Genomic DNA, 19,477 nt, shown 5'->3' on the forward strand with positions numbered 1-19,477 from the left:
CATATATCATCAGATTCAGAAGGTTTAGAAAGCTGTAATACCTCCTCTTTGGGAGTCTTGGTGTGGAACACACAGATTTCACTATTAATTCTCTAGAACTGGCATTCCCAGAGCCTGACTCTGCTGGGCACCAAGAGCAGGTGTCAGACCCAATGAAAACAAAACTCCAGTTAGCTGCTCAGAGCTTCAGAAGGACCTCAACTCAATGCTCCTCTGACCACTCTGTCCCAGCTAGTCCCCTTTCACACATAACTCCGTGTGACTCACAGAAAACAAACCAATAAAAGCATATTTGCAAAAATTATTTAATCTCTCTCTGGTTTTATCGTCTTATCTTTTCAATCTCTTTGCTCTGATCTCATTCATAAAAATGAAAAGAGTAAGTATAATCCCTCTGGGTTGTTGTGAAGATCAAATAAGGTAGGCCCTCCACTTGTGTGCAGGGCCACGTGGTACCTGGTCCAGAGCAAGCACTGGATAAACACTCTCCCTCTCCTACCCCAGGTCCCAGGAATGTTTGACTGGAAACATGACTTAGTCTTTGACACTAGTGCCAGAGCTACAGGGAGAACAGGATAAGGAGGAATTTAATTCCAGTTTTTCTTCTGAGGGCTATGGTTTCATTGTATCCCTCATAGGTGAATAAAACTCTAAGTCACCTGTTTAGCTTCTTCCACATTTCCATCTATACTTATGTAAGTAAAAAGAAAGCAACTGAAACAGAAGAAGAAGAAATCTAAACAGAGGGAACTCCCAGAAAAATAAAATAAAATAAACAAAGGGAACTCCCTGTGGTCCTTTCTGAAGCCTTCATACCACCCCTGATGTAGACCTGTTCTTCTCTACTGTATGTTCTCACAGACACGTCAGCTCCCTACTCTATACTTCTTGCCCTAATTTACATTAAGGAAGTACTGAAATTATTTGTACAACCCAGAAATAAAAACTATTTACTTGAGTAAGGTCTCTGATTCTTCTGAAGTCACTTCATAATTCACAGGCAGCCAGCTGAGGAACAGCCTGTCTATACTGCTGCAAGACTTTTGACAGCTAGGACACGGGAAGTGACGTGCTCTCAGAGGATAACTACATTAATTGGCTAAGCATTAGGGCCCTTAAGAGCTGATCCTGTATGCACAGACTATGGATAGGCACAAGGCCAGGGAGCTTATGGATAGATAGTCAAGACCCCCAAACTCTTCAAGCTGAGGGCTATTCCTTGAGCCAACCCAGGCAGGCTGAAAAATAGTACCTGTCCTGTTCTCTATTCCTTCAGGGGGAAGAATCACAAACTCTGCCTTCTCCTCTGCCTGGGTGATGATAGATTCACTCTTTGCACTGTGAATTGGACTGGGTGAAGTCAGGCTGTGATGAAAGGAAGAGAAACAATTAATATGAACAACTGTTTAGACACCAACTTTTGTGATTTATCCCAGAGACACATTCTTATTCATCTTCCTCCTACTGCCTAACACAGTACCTGGCCCACAATAACAACAACTATTTATTGAATTAATAAACCTGGTGAATCAAATGAATGTTGAATGAACAAATGACCCAGTCCTGTGAAATCTTTTCCACAACATGGCTTAATTCATTGAGTGTTGTAAGGTACCAAAAGCTGAAAATTGATATTAATATTCCGGGAGGAAAGGTCAGGCTTTCCTATCAGGCTTTCCTGTCCCGTCTCTCCTTTAGGGAGGGGAGGGAGAAGAATGTAGAAGTTTCTGGCTTGCAAGAACAAGTTTATTCAGTTTTAAATCTAAAATAAAGGTTAACCTAGAAACTTCTTCTCTTTCAATAGGAGGCAGCACTTACATACCACCCTGCATTGACTGTAGTTCCTCCCCTTCCTGGAATCTTGAGGGTAAAATACCTCTAGGCTAGTGAGGGAAGATGAACCCTGAAATATTTGTAAACATCTTTGATTGTGTTACCTTGAGAGTCTTAATGTTTCTGTGTATCCCCTAAACAAATGTTGCCAGCTTGTACCATGATGTCATGCTCTCCCCCGCCCATGTGTGTTCAAGGGTATATAAGCAGCCCCTATTTTTTGGGACTGCACGATTTGGGCCTGCAGATGCCTCGTGTCAGCCATATCCGGCCAGCATATTAAAATCTCCTCCCCTAATAAAACTCTTCAAAATTCATCTGGACTGGGTGTCTCTAAGTGAACTCGATGAAATGAGGTACAGTGCCTATCAGAATCTGGGGTGCGGTACTTTATAACAGAGAAGAAATTTATCAGAAGGATGGGTAATCTAGCATTTTAAAGAACTTCAAATTTTGTTTTGTTTTTTACTTATGAACACCACCATCCCTGGGCCCCAGTTCAGAGACTGATGCCGTATGTATTTTAGTATCTTTGGGAAATAAAGAAAAATCTATTTCCAATACACTGATCTTTCACAGACACAAACAACACCGGCAGCATAATCACAGTAAACCAGCTGTGGGCTGCTGCCAAGGAGGGGACAGAGTGGCAGGTGCCTCAGCAGGGAGAAGCTGCTGGCATGTGGATAGTACCAGGATGGAGAAAGGGGCAAAGCTAGGACATGATAAGGAAAAGGGTCACAGGTCAGAAGGGGACAAGACCTGATTGGAGATAGAAAAGGTTTACTTGATTTATTCCCAGAGTTACTTATATTTCTGTCATGCCATTTTCAAATTGCCATCGGACACCTTGCAACAATTCTTAAGTTCCGATATAAATATGAACCTTAGAAGAGCTGTTTGAATTTTTTGGGAAATAGAATTTTAAATTTCCAGTCCAGCACGTCTCTAAGATAAGACAGGACCTGAAGTCAATGCTGCTTCATGAGGAGCCCTTTCTACTTGAGTTGCACCTGAGAACATCAGCACTGAAACCATCTCAGGGCCAGCCCCCTCCCAGGAATTCTTTCCAAATCCATCACCTAGACAACAGCGATAGTGTCTAGGATTCAATGACCCAAGTAATGTGCCCCTGAAGTCTCCCAAGCTAATCCTCACAGCCACAATCAGGAGTTAACATTTCTTCTTCACAAAAAGCAGAGAAAACAAGAGGCAAGCACAGTGGAGGTGGCTAGAGATTTCAAAACCCCTGAAGCAACCTGAGGACTAAAGTCTCATTCCCCTCATTGTCCAAAGTTTAAAGGCTTAGGGGAGAATGATCTCAACCAGTAATATATTGACATCCTTATTAGAACACAGAAAAAGAAATTAAGGTTGTTTGCTCCTTCAAATTAAAGGAACTTAACCAACCGTATCTAGTGATGTACAACCGAACAAGCAGGAGGGGTGAAGAGTGGCAAGAAGTGCTACTTAGAAAAGGTAACTGCTTAATGGAACTCTTATATCCATCTTACACTACTTAGGCAACCTAACCCAGGCCCACATGAATGAACTTCGGGAAAGGACACTGTGTCATTTAGAAGGAAACAGATTTGTGACTGTTCAGGCCTCACCCAGCATTTGCCTTCTTCCAGAAATTGAGAATCAAGTGCAGAAAGGCCTGCAACATCTGCTCCTCTTTGGGAGGTGAGACGCTTTCTCAGCTAACAAGGTGCTATGGTTGACATGTTCCACATCCCACATTTGCTTGGACCACAGTGGGTAAGCTTGAGAGGAAGGTGAGGTTGGGAGGGTGATGTGAGTGAGCCTAGGATGCTAGGAAACTGCTTTCCTAAGAGCAGAGACGCATGCTCAGCTACACCTCCCCCCCCCCCCCAGCGAGCTGTCTCCATATAAGGACAGGGGAGGTGGATGCCTGCTTACCCAGCCCCACGATGGGCGTGACAGAGCAGCCAGAAGAAAACAACATTTCTTTTTTAAATCGAGGATGCCAGTGTGTGAGGCCAGGGAGCCAAGACCATGAAACTAGACGGCCAAGTTAGGAGGAAGAGGACTCGAAGAAGAAAAATCCTGCATTAAATCTTCTGCCTTGAAAGCATCCTCACACTTACTAAGTATATGATATACTCTGAGCCCTGATTAGCTTTAAAACTCTATTTTATAAACAAGTCACCCCTGACTTGTCATCATAATCTTCTCAAATAAGGGAACTGATTAAAGACCGGGTCCGGCGGATGCACTTCTTAGTCCCACGGTTTAACACCTCTCCACCTTCATTTATTTATCAGACAAGCGGGCCCGGCAATAAGTCAGTTATTTTTTTCTTTCTTTTTTTAATAGGGAAAGGGCGACAAGAAGAAGTCCTGGTCCTCCTGAAGTGCCTCCCCCCTCGGCAGAGACTAGACAGAGTGAAGGGCCACCCCTCCCCGCACCCACTATCTGTCCTCTAAGCAGCCCGTTATCCCCGCATGGCGCCTCCGCCGCACTCCCTGATCCAGGCACGGCTCCCACCCGTGCCGCCACCTCCAAAGCCACAGTGGCCCCAGCTCACCATTTGACTTGCGCCCCGCCCATGGTCCCTCCGGGCTCCGGCTTCAGCAAGCCTGCGTCCCTGGCCGCAGTGGGCGGTAGCGAGTCACCGTACTCCCGGATTCGCGCATGTCTCCGGGCGCCGGTTCCTGAAGACCGGCTCCGCGGGCGGGCGCACTCCCCGCGCGCTGCTGCCCCGACCGCGGGCGGGAGCGGGGAAAACGAAGAGACCGGGTGCTCCCGAGCCCGGGGCGCCGCTGCCCCGCGGCTCAGGCACAGCCGCAGGCGGAGCTGGGCGGGGGCTGCCTCCCCCTGTAGGCCGCCACCGCCGCCAAGCGGCTCCGGCGCGGCTCGGGCGCGCCCTGGAGCGCAGGCATCTCAGCCCATCTCCGCACACGGCTCCTGCTGCGCGGCCAAGTCCCCGCTGCAAGCGCGCGTGCGGCGGCCCCAGCCCTCAGCCTCCCGGGTCCGTCCCGGGCCTCCCCACCGCCAAGCCGTCACACTCGCGGGGCCTTGAGGGGGCACCGCTAGGCAGGGAGGGCCACTGGCAGCAGAGTCCCCAGGCGGGGCTGCGGTCCTCGTCCGGAGAGCACCAGATCTGAAGACGTGCCTCCTCTACCCTGAGCGCTCCCTGAGTGGCCGCGGAGGCCGGCGTGGGTGTCCGCCAGCTCCTTGAGGGTGGGGGCTCCCCCGGAAACCCGCGGGCCGCCCCTCTCCTCCCGCCTTCCCCTCCGGCGTTTCGAGTGTCCATTTTTACCAACGAGGGACCGTTTTGCTTGGATACAGGGAGAGGCTGGCCTGAGATCTTGGAAGCAACAGGCTGGCAAGGTGTCTGTCTCCCGAGGAGCGAGGAGGGGGAATTAGAGACCCAAGGGCTATATTCTGGATCTTCACCTTCTTTCTCCTGGTTCCGGGTCACACCCCGGGGTCTCCCAGCCTTCCTGGTCACTGAGCCAGGAGATGGCTCCCCCTAAGCAAGAGTGGAGGAAGGGAGTAGAAGGTAGCCACGCCTGCTGGGTCACAGGGAGCTAACTGAGGAAAAGGCAAGGTGCTGACTGAGCACCCTAATGAGGCGAGTGAGATCAGCTTAGAAAAAAATAATAGAATCCTGAAGGAGTGAAAGACAAAAAGGAATGCAAACTATAATCTTGAGTCCCTCCTAGAAAATTGTCCCCATCGCCCAACTACAGCCAGATTTCCAGTGGGTCCCTAATTCACACTATCTCACTGCCAATGCCCCAGTCTGAGTTCTGCAGGAGAGGAAGGAAGCAAGTACTCTCAGTAAGAAACCCAGACCTCTCTCTCTCTCTCCCTCTCTCTCTCTCTCTCTCTATACCTCTGCCAGGCACAACCAGGCACAGAAGAGCAAAAGGCCTATAGCCAAGCAGGAAGCAATACATCTCATTTTACAATGAAACATCCTTTGATTCTGTACCAACTGATAGTCTAAGCAGCAAGAAAGGAAGAAATGGTTTAGATTCTCATTAAAAGCACATCTATTGTTTAATGAGTATACGGTTTCCTTCTGGGGTGATAAAAATATCTTCAAACTGGGTGGGGATGATGGTTGCACAATACTACAAAGGTATTCAATGCCACTGAATTGTATACTTTGAAATGATTAATGGTTAATTTTATGTTATATACATTTTATACATAAAAAAGCATATCTATTAACTGTGAAAATTAAAGAAAGTAGAGCAAGGTTACCAGTATATTAAAAGGCTGGAAAGAATTTCAGATGACTTCAATAAACTAAGAAATGGTCCATCAAACTAAGATGGAATTTTATGAGGAAAATAAAAAGGAGGGAAAAAAACGAAGATATAAAATACATTAAGACAAAGAACAGGCCCTGGCTGGTGGCTCAGTGAATAGAGCATCGACAAGGCATATGGATGTCCCAGGTTCGATTCCTGGTCAGGGCACACAAGAGAAGTGATCATCTGCTTCTTTCTCCACCCACCCCCCCCCCCCCCCGCCCCATCCCTCTCCACCTTCTCTCCCTCTTCCCCTCCTGCAGTGAGTGGCTCCATTGGTTCCAGTGTGGCCCCAGGCACAGAGGATAGCTCCACTGGAGCACATGAGCCTCAGGCACTAAAAATAGCTCGGTTACTCTAGCTAGTATCGGTCCCAGTTGGGATTGCCGGGTCAATCCCAGTCCTGGCACATGCAGGAGTCTGCCTCACTATCATCCCCCCACCTTAAAAAAAAAAAGACAAAGAACAATTAGGCTTAACTAGAACAGACTAAGCTGGGTTGAAGTAGGAGAGAAAAAAGGTCCAAAGAGCATAAATTAAAGGATTCAGCAATGAAATGAAATTAGCAAATAAGCTGACATGATCTGGGGATGTGTTTATAGGAACATGATTTACATAAGCCAGGAAAGTAGTCTTTTCCTGCCACTATAGTTGGTATTAATCAGGCTTTTAGGAGAGCACTCTGTCCTGTTTTGGTCTCTACACCTGGCTCTAAGGTATATAGATAGCCTTTCAGCTAGAATCACATACAGCATTAACATACTCAAATATGTACTAATCTACTTTTTTTTTTTAAGTGAGCAGGGGAAATAGTAAGGCAGACTCCGCATGCACCTCATCCAACCAGGATCCACTTGGCAATCCCATCTGGGGCCGAAGCTCAAGTACTGAGCTATTTTTAGCACCTGAGGCTGATGCGCTCCAATGGAGCTATCCTCAGTGCCAGAGGCCACTCTCAAAACAGTGGAGCCACTGGCTGTGGGAGGGGAAAAGGGAGAGAGAGGGGGGAGGGAAAGCTGATGGTTGTTTCTCCTGTGTGCCCTGACTGGGGATCGAACCCAGGACATCCATATGCCAGGCCGATGCTCTATCTACTGAGCCACCAGCCAGGACCTTGTAATAATCTTCTAATACTCTAAGATAACTTGTTCATTTTCTCTTGCTATGAGCTTTATATAGCCATCTTAGGCCATAACTTAGAGTTATATTCAGGCACAATAACAGTACAATGGAATTGGTTCTCACAAATAGTGGCAACTGATATACACAGAATCGTAAGGCCAGGCCATGGCAGGTCCTGGTTGTGCCCCCATGTGGACACAGCTAAGCCCACACACAGGGGCTCTGCTCAAAGCTTCCACACTTGGGAACTTCACCAGCATCCCACCCTACCCTCCTGCCAGCACAAAACTCTGAGGCAGTGCTGAGGACTACCCCTTTAAAGTCACATAAACTAAGGGAAACAGAAAGGACTTAAGTGCCTTATGGCCTATTGTGTTGCTTCTTGAGGCTGAGAACTCTGAGAATCCCCAAGAATTCATCTTTTTTTGTTATTGTAATGAAAAAAAAAAAAAAAGCCTGAGGCCACAATTACCTGGAACAGCTGGACTCAGACGGGGCCCTTTGCTGCCCTTCATACTGCTGCACCAGAGCTTGCACACTCCAGTATGGGTTCTCAATCTCCTCATCCATGCTGCTGTTCCTAAAGTCAGAGGGCACCAGCAAATGAGAGGGTGTCAGTCCTTCAGGACAACTCAGCAAGTACAGATAGACGGCCACTCTGTGAGCACTATGGGAACAAAGATGAGTACGGCAGAGCCCCTGCCTGAAAGACACCCCAAAGCTAGTAGGGAATACAGACACAAAAACATGTAATTTCACCTCAGGGTCCTGCTTAGCAGATACACAACCGCCGAAGAGAAGCATTTCCTGCCATGACTCCGGGACAGCTTGCCTTTAGCATGTGTTCCAGGGGGAGGCTCCCCCATGTTATTGGAACATTGCTCCCACATACCTCCCAGAGAATAAAACACACGGTGCCAAAGGCATCTATTTAAAATTCCGGGCACCAGAGCAAAAGATTATATATAAGGTCTACTGGATAGTTCTGTCCATTTCTATCACAACAAGTTTCGACACGTAAGCACATGTTTATTTGGCGCATGTGTGCCTCTCTATTTTTATCACTTAATGTATACATACTGACGTAGCAAATTAACTAAGACAAAGTTGATTCACGTTAGTCTTATGTGTGAAGCGATAGTGTACCCATGGCTACTGATAAAGTTCATTTACGCCACTGTATTGTATACGAATTTCAACAAGGAAGAAATGCTACAGAAACATGTAGAAATTTATTGAAAGTGTTTGGTGAAGGTACAGTTTCTGATAGGACATGCAGAAGATGGTTCGAAAAATTCGAAACAGGTGATTTTGACCTTTCTGATAAGCCACGTTCTGGGCGACCATCTTTGATGGATGATGATGTTGTTAAGACCATGTTGGAGCAAGACCCTTTTCTGACAACATCGGAGATCACAAAAAGGCTTAATTCAGCTCAGCAAACCATTTCGGACCATATTCGGAAGATAGGATTGGTGTGAATATATTCAAGATGGGTGCCACATGAATTAAGTCAGAAGAATTTGTATTTTGTTTTATTCCAAAAACGGACAGAACTTTCCGTTAGACCTTATTTTATAATTCCTTTACTTTCTGCTAATTGCAAATAAAGCTTTCTAAAAGAAAAGGCTTTTCTCTTTTGAGGTGCCCTCCCCAGCCTCCACCCTATGCTCTTTTCTGCAATGTGGGACTGTTTAGGTGATATTTTCATCTATTGCACTGTATCAGTTAAGGGAAGAAACATCAGATAAAGTCAAGTTCCCATCCCCAGACTCCTACTCTTACCTCTGTCTGTATCGAAAGACATCCCGTCCTGACCGTGACATGTCATGACACACATCAGCCAGAGCAGCCGCTGCTCCCTGGGCCACAGCAGTGGCACAGTGTGGCTGGTGACTCTGCAGAGAAGCTCTGGAGTCCCGTGCGTGGCTTACTGTCTTGCTAGAGCCAGGTTTGAAATGAGCTGCCAAGGCGAGGACCAGCCTCATGACAGACTTCAGGTTTCCCTCCACAATATCTGAGGGACAGAACAGACCGAGAGTTCCTCAGAGGGAGGCAGAGCGCTGAGGACTGGTTCACTTAGCATGTACTTGCTGGTATTGCAGGGGAGCGAGGCACTCGACGTCTCTGTCCTCACAAAGCCATGTTCAATAGGGAGACAGAGATTCAAAAGCAATTACAATAAAGTACAATAATGTGTTGGAATAGCAGACGTACAGGATATTTTGGGGGCTCAGAGTGGAGGCATCTTGTCTAGTCCAAAGGGCTTATGGATTTCCAGAGGAAGTGAGTTCTAAACTGAGACTTTATGGGTGAAGAGTGGTTCAACAGATGAGGGAAGAGAAGGAAAAAGAATATTCCAAGAAGGGGAAACAGCAAGCATTAAGGTGTAGAGGCAAAAGAAAGCATGACACACTCAAGTTGCACTGTCTGATGTGGGAGCCGCTAGCCACTCCAAGCACTTAAAAGGCATCTATGGCCTGACCAGGCAGTGGCACAGTGCATAGAGCATCGGACTGGGACGCGGAGGACCCAGGTTCAAAACCCCAAGGTCGCCAGTTTGAGCAAGGCTCACCAGCTTGAGCCCAAGGTCGCTGGCTTGAGCAAGGTGTCACTCAGTCTGCTGTAGCCCCCCCACATCAAGGCTCATATGAGGAAGCAATCAATGAACAACAAAGGTGCCACAACAAAGAACTGATGCTCCTCATTTCTCTCCCTTCCTGTCTGTCTGTCCCAATCTGTCCCTCTCTCTGTCTCTGTCACAAAAAAAAGGCATCTATGGTCTGCATGGAAATGTGCTGTTAGTGTAGTACACACACACACAAAGAGAATGAAAATATCTCCTCAGATGCAGTACAAAAAATAGTACGCAAAAATCTCATTAATAGTTTCTTATATTGATGACATGTTGAAATATGTAATATCTTGGATATACTGAGTTAAATAAATTTATTATTCAACTTGGTTTCACGCTTTTTTCTTTTTAATGCACTGCTAGGAACTTCTACATTGCACATGTGGCTCACATTGTATTTCTATGGCAGAGAAACGGAAGAAGTGCAGCGCACCCAGAGCTCAGAGCACAAGCGGAAAGGGGTGGATCCGAGGTCAGGTCGGAAAGAGCAGGGTAAGTCACCGGGAGGATTTTGGATTTTATCCTAAGGACCTCTGAAACAGAGGAAAGCTCATTCCGGTTGCACTGTGGGGAGCAGATGGGAAGAGGACAGAAATCAGCGCAGTACGACTAATCAGGAAGCCAGGCAGTTCTCCAGGTAAGAGACAATGATGTCCTGAGCAGCAGGCAGTATTCCCTCAAAATAGCTGACTTTAATGGGCCAGATCCCCAAGCCCATTCCTCATGGAGAACAGATGAGACATCTTATCACGTTCTAAATTTGGCCTAGAAAAAAAAGAGCAATGCAGGCAGAAAGAACTGTGATAGGTCTGTTGAAAGTTAATGTAAGGAAATGGGTAAAATTCTAATTTTTTTTTGTTTCTTGTTTCATAGCCTTTTAAATACACAAGGTTTTTTAAAAGAATTGGGTTTTTGAAAGGACTGATTCCTTCTACAGGGTGCTCTCAATGGCCAGTATCTACCCTACCTGAATGACCCCAACACAGAGAACATCAATAATCCAACCTGAAGGGCGTGCGCCCTCCTGCCCCCCTCCTCACCAGAGCCACAGGTAAGGAGGTCCAGAAACATAAGCTGAAACAGAACCGGACCACAGTCAGTTCTCGAGAAACGGCGAGAAGACTGTGTTTTCTGAGGACACTTATACCCTTTCTTCCTCGCAGCTGGGCTCTCTCCTGGCCATGTAACTATAGGAGAGGGCCTGGTGGAGGGCACAGAGCCCCTTTCGTCCTGTCAGGAATGTTCTCTGATGTCACACAAAAAAAATGCTAGAAAATACTTTCTGTCTGGAAAACGGGCTGGAAAAAAACGTAAGCTATTATGATTTGAAATATATTCCTCACAAAAATCAGAGGATATTTCAAAATAAATATGAAGCAATAAAAAAGCATTTGATTTTTTAAATTTATTTTATTATTATTATTTCTTTTTACAGAGACAGAGAGTCAGAAAGAGGGATAGATAGGGACAGACAGACAGGAACAGAGAGAGATGAGAAGCATCAATCATCAGTTTTTCATTGTGACACCTTAGTTGTTCATTGATTGCTTCCTCATATGTGCCTTGAACGCGGGCCTTCAACAGACCGAGTAACCCATTGCTCGTGCCAGTGACCTTGGGTCCAAGCTGGTGAGCTTTGCTCAAACCAGATGAGCCCGCGCTCAAGCTGACAACCTCGGGGTCTCAAACCTGGGTCTTCTGCATCCCAGTCCGACGCTCTATCCACTGCGCCACTGCCTGGTTAGGCTGATTTTTTTTATTAAACAAGAACATCAGAACAGCAAACAACAAGTCAAAGAAAGTTGTTCAATTATGCAAATGAGATGCAAAACCAACCTTTATTTCATTGGTGAAAATGCACTATACAAAAGGCTGAAAGTTCTGGAGTATCTGCATGTACCCTGATCGCCTAATTTTTGTAAGCAGTGTAATTCTTGGTCATGAAACCTTAGGAACTCAAAACACAAAATCTATCTTCATTTTTGATAATGTAAAAGACACTTTCCAAAATTAATATCCCAATTTTGTAATTTCTTCTCTATTATTTGTCCTGCACACAAACAAACCTTCATTCCATTGAAGTAAAGGGAGAGCATATATCTTCACCCAGATTTTCAAAACACTCAGATTTTGATAATCACCCTGTCCCACGAACTTTCTTATGGGAAAATGACATGAGGTCATAGGCCTAATCCTGCTCCAGTCTATCAAAACCTTGGCTACACAACCAAGCCATTACCAGCTAAAGATGGGTGTACTCATCCACCAAGAACACGAAGAGGCACTGACCTTTAGCTGAAGTCTGGTGCATGCGAATCTTTTTGGAGGCCACAAACTGTAGCACCTTCTCCACGTTATTCTTCATCTCCTGTTGGTTTCTAGGACTCAGTTGTACCCCACTCAACTTTTCTCCTGCTGTTAGAAGACAGAAAATACAGTGTGTCGTAAAGTCATGGTTCACTTTTGACCAGTCACAGGAAAGCAACAAAAGACGATAGAAATATGAAATCTGCACCAAATAAAAGGAAAGAAAGCCTGCCAAGAAGGAAAGAAAGGCCTCCAGTTTCTGGAGGATGATGTGGCAGCATGTGCGCATGAGCAGATGATGACATAACACCGTGTATACAGCGGAGCAGCCCACGGCCATGCCAGTTGAGATGTGGACGGTACAGAGGAAAGTTCAGTGTGTTCTGTGGCTCACTAAATTCGAATCCATGACCAAAGTGCAACGTGAATATCGGCGTGTTTATAACGAAGTGCCACCATATAGGAATAACATTACTCGGTGGGATAAGCAGTTGAAGGAAACCAGCAGTTTGGTGGAGAAACCCCGTTCTGGTAGGCCATCAGTCAGTGATGAGTCTGTAGAGGCTATACAGGATAGCTACCTAAGGAGCCCTAAAAAATCTGTGCATGAGCCCACATCAAACTGCGCTGAATAGGTATGAAACTGGAAGAGTTTTCCTTTTATTTGGTGATTTCACATTTCTATCGTCTTTTGTTGCTTTCCTGTGACCAGTCAAAAGTGCACCATGACTTTACGGACACACTGTATATGAAGTTAAAGGGAGAAATAGTATCAATGTCTCATACAGATATTGAGCGACTTACGACCTATACAACTTACGACCATTCAACTTTACGACCACAATCGCTAGCAACGACTGCTCCGTGTCTGGCAGGGCAAGCGTTGCCCAGCTGGGTGTACAACAGTGCGGACCAGCTTCTGGCAGCACTACCGTCTCCGCATGCACCATTTCAACTGTTATCCCAGACTCAGTACTACAGCAATTTGTGTTTTGTTTCTTGGATATTTTTCATCAAACCCCTCCCAAGATGTCTACACCAAGAGGAAACTGTCTTTGTCTACACCTCAGCCTGCCAAGAAGGAAAGAAAGGCCATTGATTTCGACACGAAAATGAGCGCGGGCTCATCCAACTTGAGCATGGGTTCACCAGATTGAGTGCAGGGGCGCTGGCTTGAGCATGGGATCATAGACATGACCCCATGGTTGCTGGTTTGAGCCCAAGGTCACTGGCTTGAGCAAGGGGACACTTGCTCTGCTGTAACCCCCTGGTAAAAGCACATATGAGAAAGCAATCAATGAACAAGTATGAAGGAGGAAAGAAAGTGAATGTGATCGCACATGTTTATGAATAAACCAACTCCGGTAACCCCAACTGCTGCCGCAGATGACGACATCAACGATCTGCAGCCAAGCACCAGAGGCCAATAAAATGTTTCGTACATGTTTATATATTTTGATATGTTTTGCAATTGGGAAAATGTTTCCTATGGTATTTTTTACACTTGTATTTTTGTACGCACCTGTATTTTGTAATTTTGTGTTTTGCAAATATTAAACCAGTTGTACTGGTAATGCAGTGTTTTACTTAAACCTGACAAATGTAAAAATAAGAAACAAAATGGTGTAGAGATGATACAAATGGCATAAAATGAACAAAGAAAATTATGATATATAACAATAATGAAAGAAAATTATGATAAAATATAACTTAAAGATTTTTATAACATCATTTCACAGTACAGTACATATATCCTACTCAACTTACGACCAAATCGTGTTACGACCGGTCTGTCAGAACCAATTGTGGTCGTAGTTGAGCACTAGCTGTATAGCCAGACACAGAGAAAAGAAATATAAGATGTAAAAAGTAAGATTATATAGGCCTTGGCCAATTGGCTCAGCAGTAGAGCATTGGCCCAGCGTGTGGAAGTCCCGGGTTCAATTCCCGATCAGGGCACATAGGAGAAGCACCTATCTGCTTCTCTACACTTCCCCTTCTCCTTCCTCTCTATCTCTTCTTTCCCCTCCCCAGACAAGGCTCCACTGGAGCAAAGTTGTCCCAGGAGCTGAGAATGGCTCCATGGCCTCCGCCTCAGGCACTAGTATGGCTCCAATTGCAGCAGAGCAACGCCCCAGATGAGCAAAGCATCGCCCCCTGGTGGATGCTGGGTGGATTCCAGTCAGGCGCATGTGGGAGTCTGTCTGACTGCCTCCCTGCTTCTAACTTAGGAAAAGTACAAAAAAAAAAAAAAAAAAAAAAAAGGTAAGATTATATAGGCCCTGGTTGGTTGGCTCAGTGGTTGAGTGTCAGCCAGGCATGTGGATGTCCCAGGTTCAATTCCTGGTCAGGGCACACAGAAGAGCATATCTGCTTCTCCACCCCACCCCCTCTCACTTCTCTCTCTCTCTCTCTCTCTCTCTCTCTCTCTCTTCCCCTACCACAGCCATGATCGGAGCAAGCTGGCCCCAGGCACTGAGGATGGCTCCATGACCTCCACCTCTTGCGCTAAGAAGAGCTCAGCTGCTGAACAACATAGCAACGCCCCAGATGGGCAGAGCATTGCATCCTAGTGGGCTTGCTGGGTGGATCCCAGTCAGGGTACACGCAGGAATCTCTCTCTGCCCCCCTCCTCTCACTGAATTTGAAAAAAAAAAAAAGTAAGATTATATATAAGTATGCAAGTGAGTTAAGACTTGGTGTTTGTAACCTGGATGGGGAATAGGAAAATAAAAGTCTTTTGATGGGCCTGCAAGATTTTAAATCTATTCCCAAACCTGTGAAGCTACTGGGTGTACATTTATTCATTCAACAAATATTCATCAAACACCCATTGTGTGCCAAGCACTGTCTAGGCTCCAGAGAAACATTACTGAACAAAAGAGATAAAGGTTCTTCAAGAAAAAAAGGAGCCTGGCCTGTGGTGGCACAGTGGATAAAGTATCAACCTGGAATGCTGAGGTTGCCTATTCAAAACCCCGGGCTTGCCTGGTTAAGGCACATATGGGAGTCTATGCTTCCTGCTCCTCCCCCCCTCACTCTCTCTCTCTCTAAAATAAATGAAGTCTTAAAAATAAAAATAATAATAATAAAGAATAAAAAGGTAATTAATGAAAAGAAACAGTTCCTCCCATTATAGAGTTTGTATCTGTGATGATGACAGCTGACATGCTGAGAAGTAAATGTTTAATGTAACTTCAGGGAGGGATCAGTGCCCTAGGGAAAGACACAGAAGTAGGATCATGGCCTCTCTGATAATGCCTTTGGGCAGAGAGTTGACTAAAGTAAGAGATGTTACAATTTGAGGAAGAAGAATTTCAGACTGAAGAAGTACAGGTACAAAGCCCAAGGTAGGAATGGGCTCCGCTTCTCTGAGGAACAGCAAGACCCAGTGTGGCTGGAATGGAAAGAGGAAAGAGTGGAGTCCTTGGAGAAGATAGAGAGGTGAGCAAGGCCAGGTCATGAAGGTCCCATCCACCAGAGTCAAGATCCTAAATTTTATTTTAAGTGTAATGAGCAGACAATGGAGAGTGTGAGGCAAGGGAGTTATGTGATCTGATTTATGTTTTTAAAAGTTGATTCTGTGTAGACATAGATTATGCAGAGAGGAAACGAGGAGGTAGGTTAGAAAGAAAATGAAAATCTTCAAGGCAAGAGATAATGATAGTTTGGGCTAGAGTGGAAGAGGCTGCCAGGTAAAACCTGACGTTGGGTAAGTTGTACCCACCAATAAAGCAGAAAGCACATGTGAAGGACTGGTTATGGCAACATTAGGAAAAGAGAATAATAAAGGAGAACTTGTAAGTGTTCTGCTCTAAGAGCTGAGTGAGTGGCACTGTGACACATCACTCAGAGAAAAAGCCCTAGACTCTAGGTCCTAGAGGATAAAGGGGTTAGTGGAGAGAAGGAAGTCAAAAGTTCCCATTGGAACACGTCGAGTTAGAGTTGCCTTTTAGACAGTCAAGCAGAGATGCTGGTTACGGAGCTGATGCCCAGGTCTTAAACTGAAGGAAAGTTTAGAATTAAAAATACACTGTATACTATAAAGAAGTCACAAGGATAGAGAATATTCAAGGGCTAAGGATGAACCTGGAGAACTTCAACATTCAGAGACCAGAACAAAGGAGCAAAGAGCAGAGCAGACAGGGAGTCAGTGAGAAAGGAGGACAACTAAGTCCCGTTTGTTTGTTTATTTATTTATTTATTTATTTATTTATTTCTGGTTCTTTGTGACAAGACAGAGAGGATCAGAGAGAGGGACAGATAGGGACAGACAGAAACGGAGAGAGATGAAAAGCATCAATTCTTCGTTGCGGCACCTTAGTTGTTCATTGATTGCTTTCTCATATGTGCCTTGACTGGGGGTGGGGGGGTGGCTACAGCAGACTGAGTGACCCCTTGCTCAGGTCAACAACGTTGGGCTCAAGCTGGTGAGCTCTGCTCAAACCAGATGAGGCTGCACTCAAGCTGGCGACCTCGGGGTCTCGAACCTGGGTCCTCCACATCCCAGTCCAATGCTCTATCCACTGCGCCACCGCCTGGTCAGGCAGTCCCATTTATTTTAATGGATGATTGGCTAAAGAAGATGTGGTTCATATATAGATACAATGGAATACTACTCATCTATTAAAAAAAAGATAAAATACTGCTATTTGTGACAACATAGGTGGATCATGAGGGTATTATGCTAAGCAGAGTAAGTCAGAAGGAGAAGAACAAGAATCATATGATTTCACTCCTATGTGGGATACAAAACAAAAAACAGCAAACAAACAAAACAAACTCACAGTCACAGGCAACAATGTGGTGGTTACCAGAGGAGAAGTGGGGTGGCAGGAGAATGAAGAGGGTGAAGGGGGTCAACCCAAGGAGACTGGTCTTCAGCTGGTGAGCACACAGTAGAGTATATAGATGTCACATTATAAAGATGTACGCCTGAAACTTATATATTATTATTAACCATTATCATCGCCAACATTTTTTTAAAAAGTGTTTGAAGGAGAAGGGAGTGATCACTGTATGAAGTTCTCTTCCTTTTTTTTTCTGTGTGTGTGTGTGTGTGTGTGTGAGAGAGAGAGAGAGAGAGAGAGAGAAAGAGAGAGAGAGACACAGAGGGAGATGGAGAGAGGAACAGACAGGGACAGATAGGAAGGGAGGGAGATGAGAAGCATCAATTCTTCCTTGTGGCACCCTAGTTTTTCATTGATTGCTTTCTCATATTTGCCTTGGGGCAGGGGCTACAGCAGAGCCAACGACCCCCTGCCCAAGCCAGCAACCCTGGGTTCAAGCCAGCAACCTGGGTTATGAACCTGGGTCCTCTGCATCCCAGTCCGACTGCACCACCGACTGGTCAGGCTGAAGTTCTCTTAAGTTGAATAAAATGAGGACAAAGACCTGGCCACTGGCTTTCACAAGGCAGAGGTGGTGACCTGGAAGAAAGCAGTTTTAGTAGAGTGCTACAGTGGGATCAAGACTAGTGAGGGTTAAACAATGAATGGAGACAAGCAAGTGAATTCAGTGATTTTTTTCTAGAAGGCAAAGTTACAAAAAAACTTGGGTTTTAGGAAAACAAGAACACATATTCACATTGCTTGTATGTGCACAGAATATCTCTGGAAGGAAATGCAAAAAAATATGCTAAAACGGGTTGCCTCCAGAAAGAACAGGTAGCTAGCAGAGGAACCAGGTGAAAAAAGGTTTTGATTTTTATATCCTTTTCTGCCTTCTGTATGTTTTACCCAATTATATTTTCAAGTACAATCTACTGAAATAAGTGAAAAATTAAATGTTTAAAATGAGCTTGGAATCAAAAGCAGAAATAGGTTTATACCACTTCTCTGTCAGGTAGTTATGTGACCTTGTAAAAACTGCTTAGCCTTTTTAAACCTCATAAAATGAGTAAGGTGGTGGTGGTTACATCATAGCCATGTCATACATCAATCAAAGTATCATGCTGAGCACAATGCTTGATATGTTCTAAGTGCTCAAAGATTTTATTTATCTTTATAAAGCCTCTCTTTTAAGCTTGTTTCCTGAAAATGGGATAACATTAGCTGTTTCTCAAAAGTTGATGATTAAATGAAATTAAACTAGATAGAAAGTACCCAATAAATGGCAGCTGCTATCACTGTGACCATTGCTATTACCATTATGAGTGACCACTGAGGAGTCCATGAGCTGTGCCGGTGAGGCCAGGCTGCCTGTAGCAGGCTCTGTGTCAGCACCTGCAGGCCCGCGTCACTCCAGGACTCTAAGTTCAGCTGACTAACACAACCACCAGTGTTTCAGTCCTCGTTTTGTGCCAGGCTCTTGGCTAGGAGATGTGGAACCAGAAAAAAATTATATTGTACCTGATCTTAAATTTTTTTTTAATAATTTTTAGAGAGAAAGGAAGGGAGAGAGAGAATAAAACATCTATTTGTTGTTCTACTTCTCTATGCATTCATTGGTTGATTTTTTTTTAACTTTATTCAGTTTTTGTTTTTTTTTTAAAGAGACACAGAAAGAGAGAGAGAGAGAGAGAGAGAGAAGGGAGAGGAGCAGAAAGCATCAACTCTCATATGTGCCTTGGCCAGGCAAGCCTAGGGTTTTGAACCGGCGACCTCAGTGTTCCCAGGTCGACACTTGATCCACTACGCCACCACAGGTCAGGCCATTGGTTGATTCTTGCATGTGCTCCGTCCAAGGATTAGACCCATAACCTTGGCGTATCAGGACAGTGCTCTAACCAACTGAGCTACCAGGCCAGGGCCTGTATCTGCTCCTAAAGGACTCAGTGTGTACAGGAGAGATAGGTAAACAATTACTATTCGGTGAATGGAAATAAAATAACAATAGTTATATACAAATGCTATGGAAATAAGGTCATGGTATCATCTAATAAGAATGACCAGCAATAACTCCAGGGCTTCCAAAGGACAAGCCCTTCCATAAAGCACTACGGTAGTGAGGATCTTAGAGGTCCTTGCCTGGCTACTATACTCCCTTTTCCAGCCTGGGTTCAGACCTCAATTCTTCTGACAAGCTACTCCTGAACCCCGAACCCTGGGGTGAGTGACCCCCCCCTTCCATGTGCTCCTATCTGTACTTACCCCATCAGAATAATAGGTGTAATAATGAAAATGACTTCACTTTCAAGTCTTTCCAACTAGATTGGGGGGGGGGGGCTCTTGAGAGCTTAGACTGTGCTCATTATCATATATGTTGCAAAGCATGATACAGTACCTGGGACACAGTGCTCACTGACCACTAAATAAATTAGTTAACCTTGGGAAAGTATTCTAAGTCTTCC

At 45.1% G+C, this 19,477-nt stretch overlaps 1 protein-coding gene across 7 annotated transcripts in view; it reads right to left on the minus strand.

Annotated features, from left to right (window-relative positions):
- DIXDC1 (DIX domain containing 1) overlaps positions 1-19,477 on the minus strand; it is an 81,967-nt gene that overhangs the window by 30,399 nt on the left and 32,091 nt on the right. For 5 of the 7 annotated variants that reach the window (XM_066373118.1, XM_066373109.1, XM_066373144.1 and 2 more), the window contains 4 exons: positions 12,169-12,294; positions 9,030-9,261; positions 7,717-7,824; positions 1,253-1,365 (listed from right to left, as the gene is read on the minus strand). In XM_066373118.1, coding sequence (XP_066229215.1) covers positions 1,253-1,365; positions 7,717-7,824; positions 9,030-9,261; positions 12,169-12,294 — 579 coding nt within the window. Of the gene's footprint in view, positions 1-1,252; positions 1,366-4,384; positions 4,999-7,716; positions 7,825-9,029; positions 9,262-12,168; positions 12,295-18,332; positions 18,376-19,477 lie in introns of those variants that run through there. The other 2 variants (XM_066373139.1, XM_066373152.1) reach the window with 2 other exon arrangements.

The sequence above is a fragment of the Saccopteryx leptura genome, chromosome 1, assembly GCF_036850995.1.
Source record: "Saccopteryx leptura isolate mSacLep1 chromosome 1, mSacLep1_pri_phased_curated, whole genome shotgun sequence".
Taxonomy (NCBI): domain Eukaryota; kingdom Metazoa; phylum Chordata; class Mammalia; order Chiroptera; family Emballonuridae; genus Saccopteryx; species Saccopteryx leptura.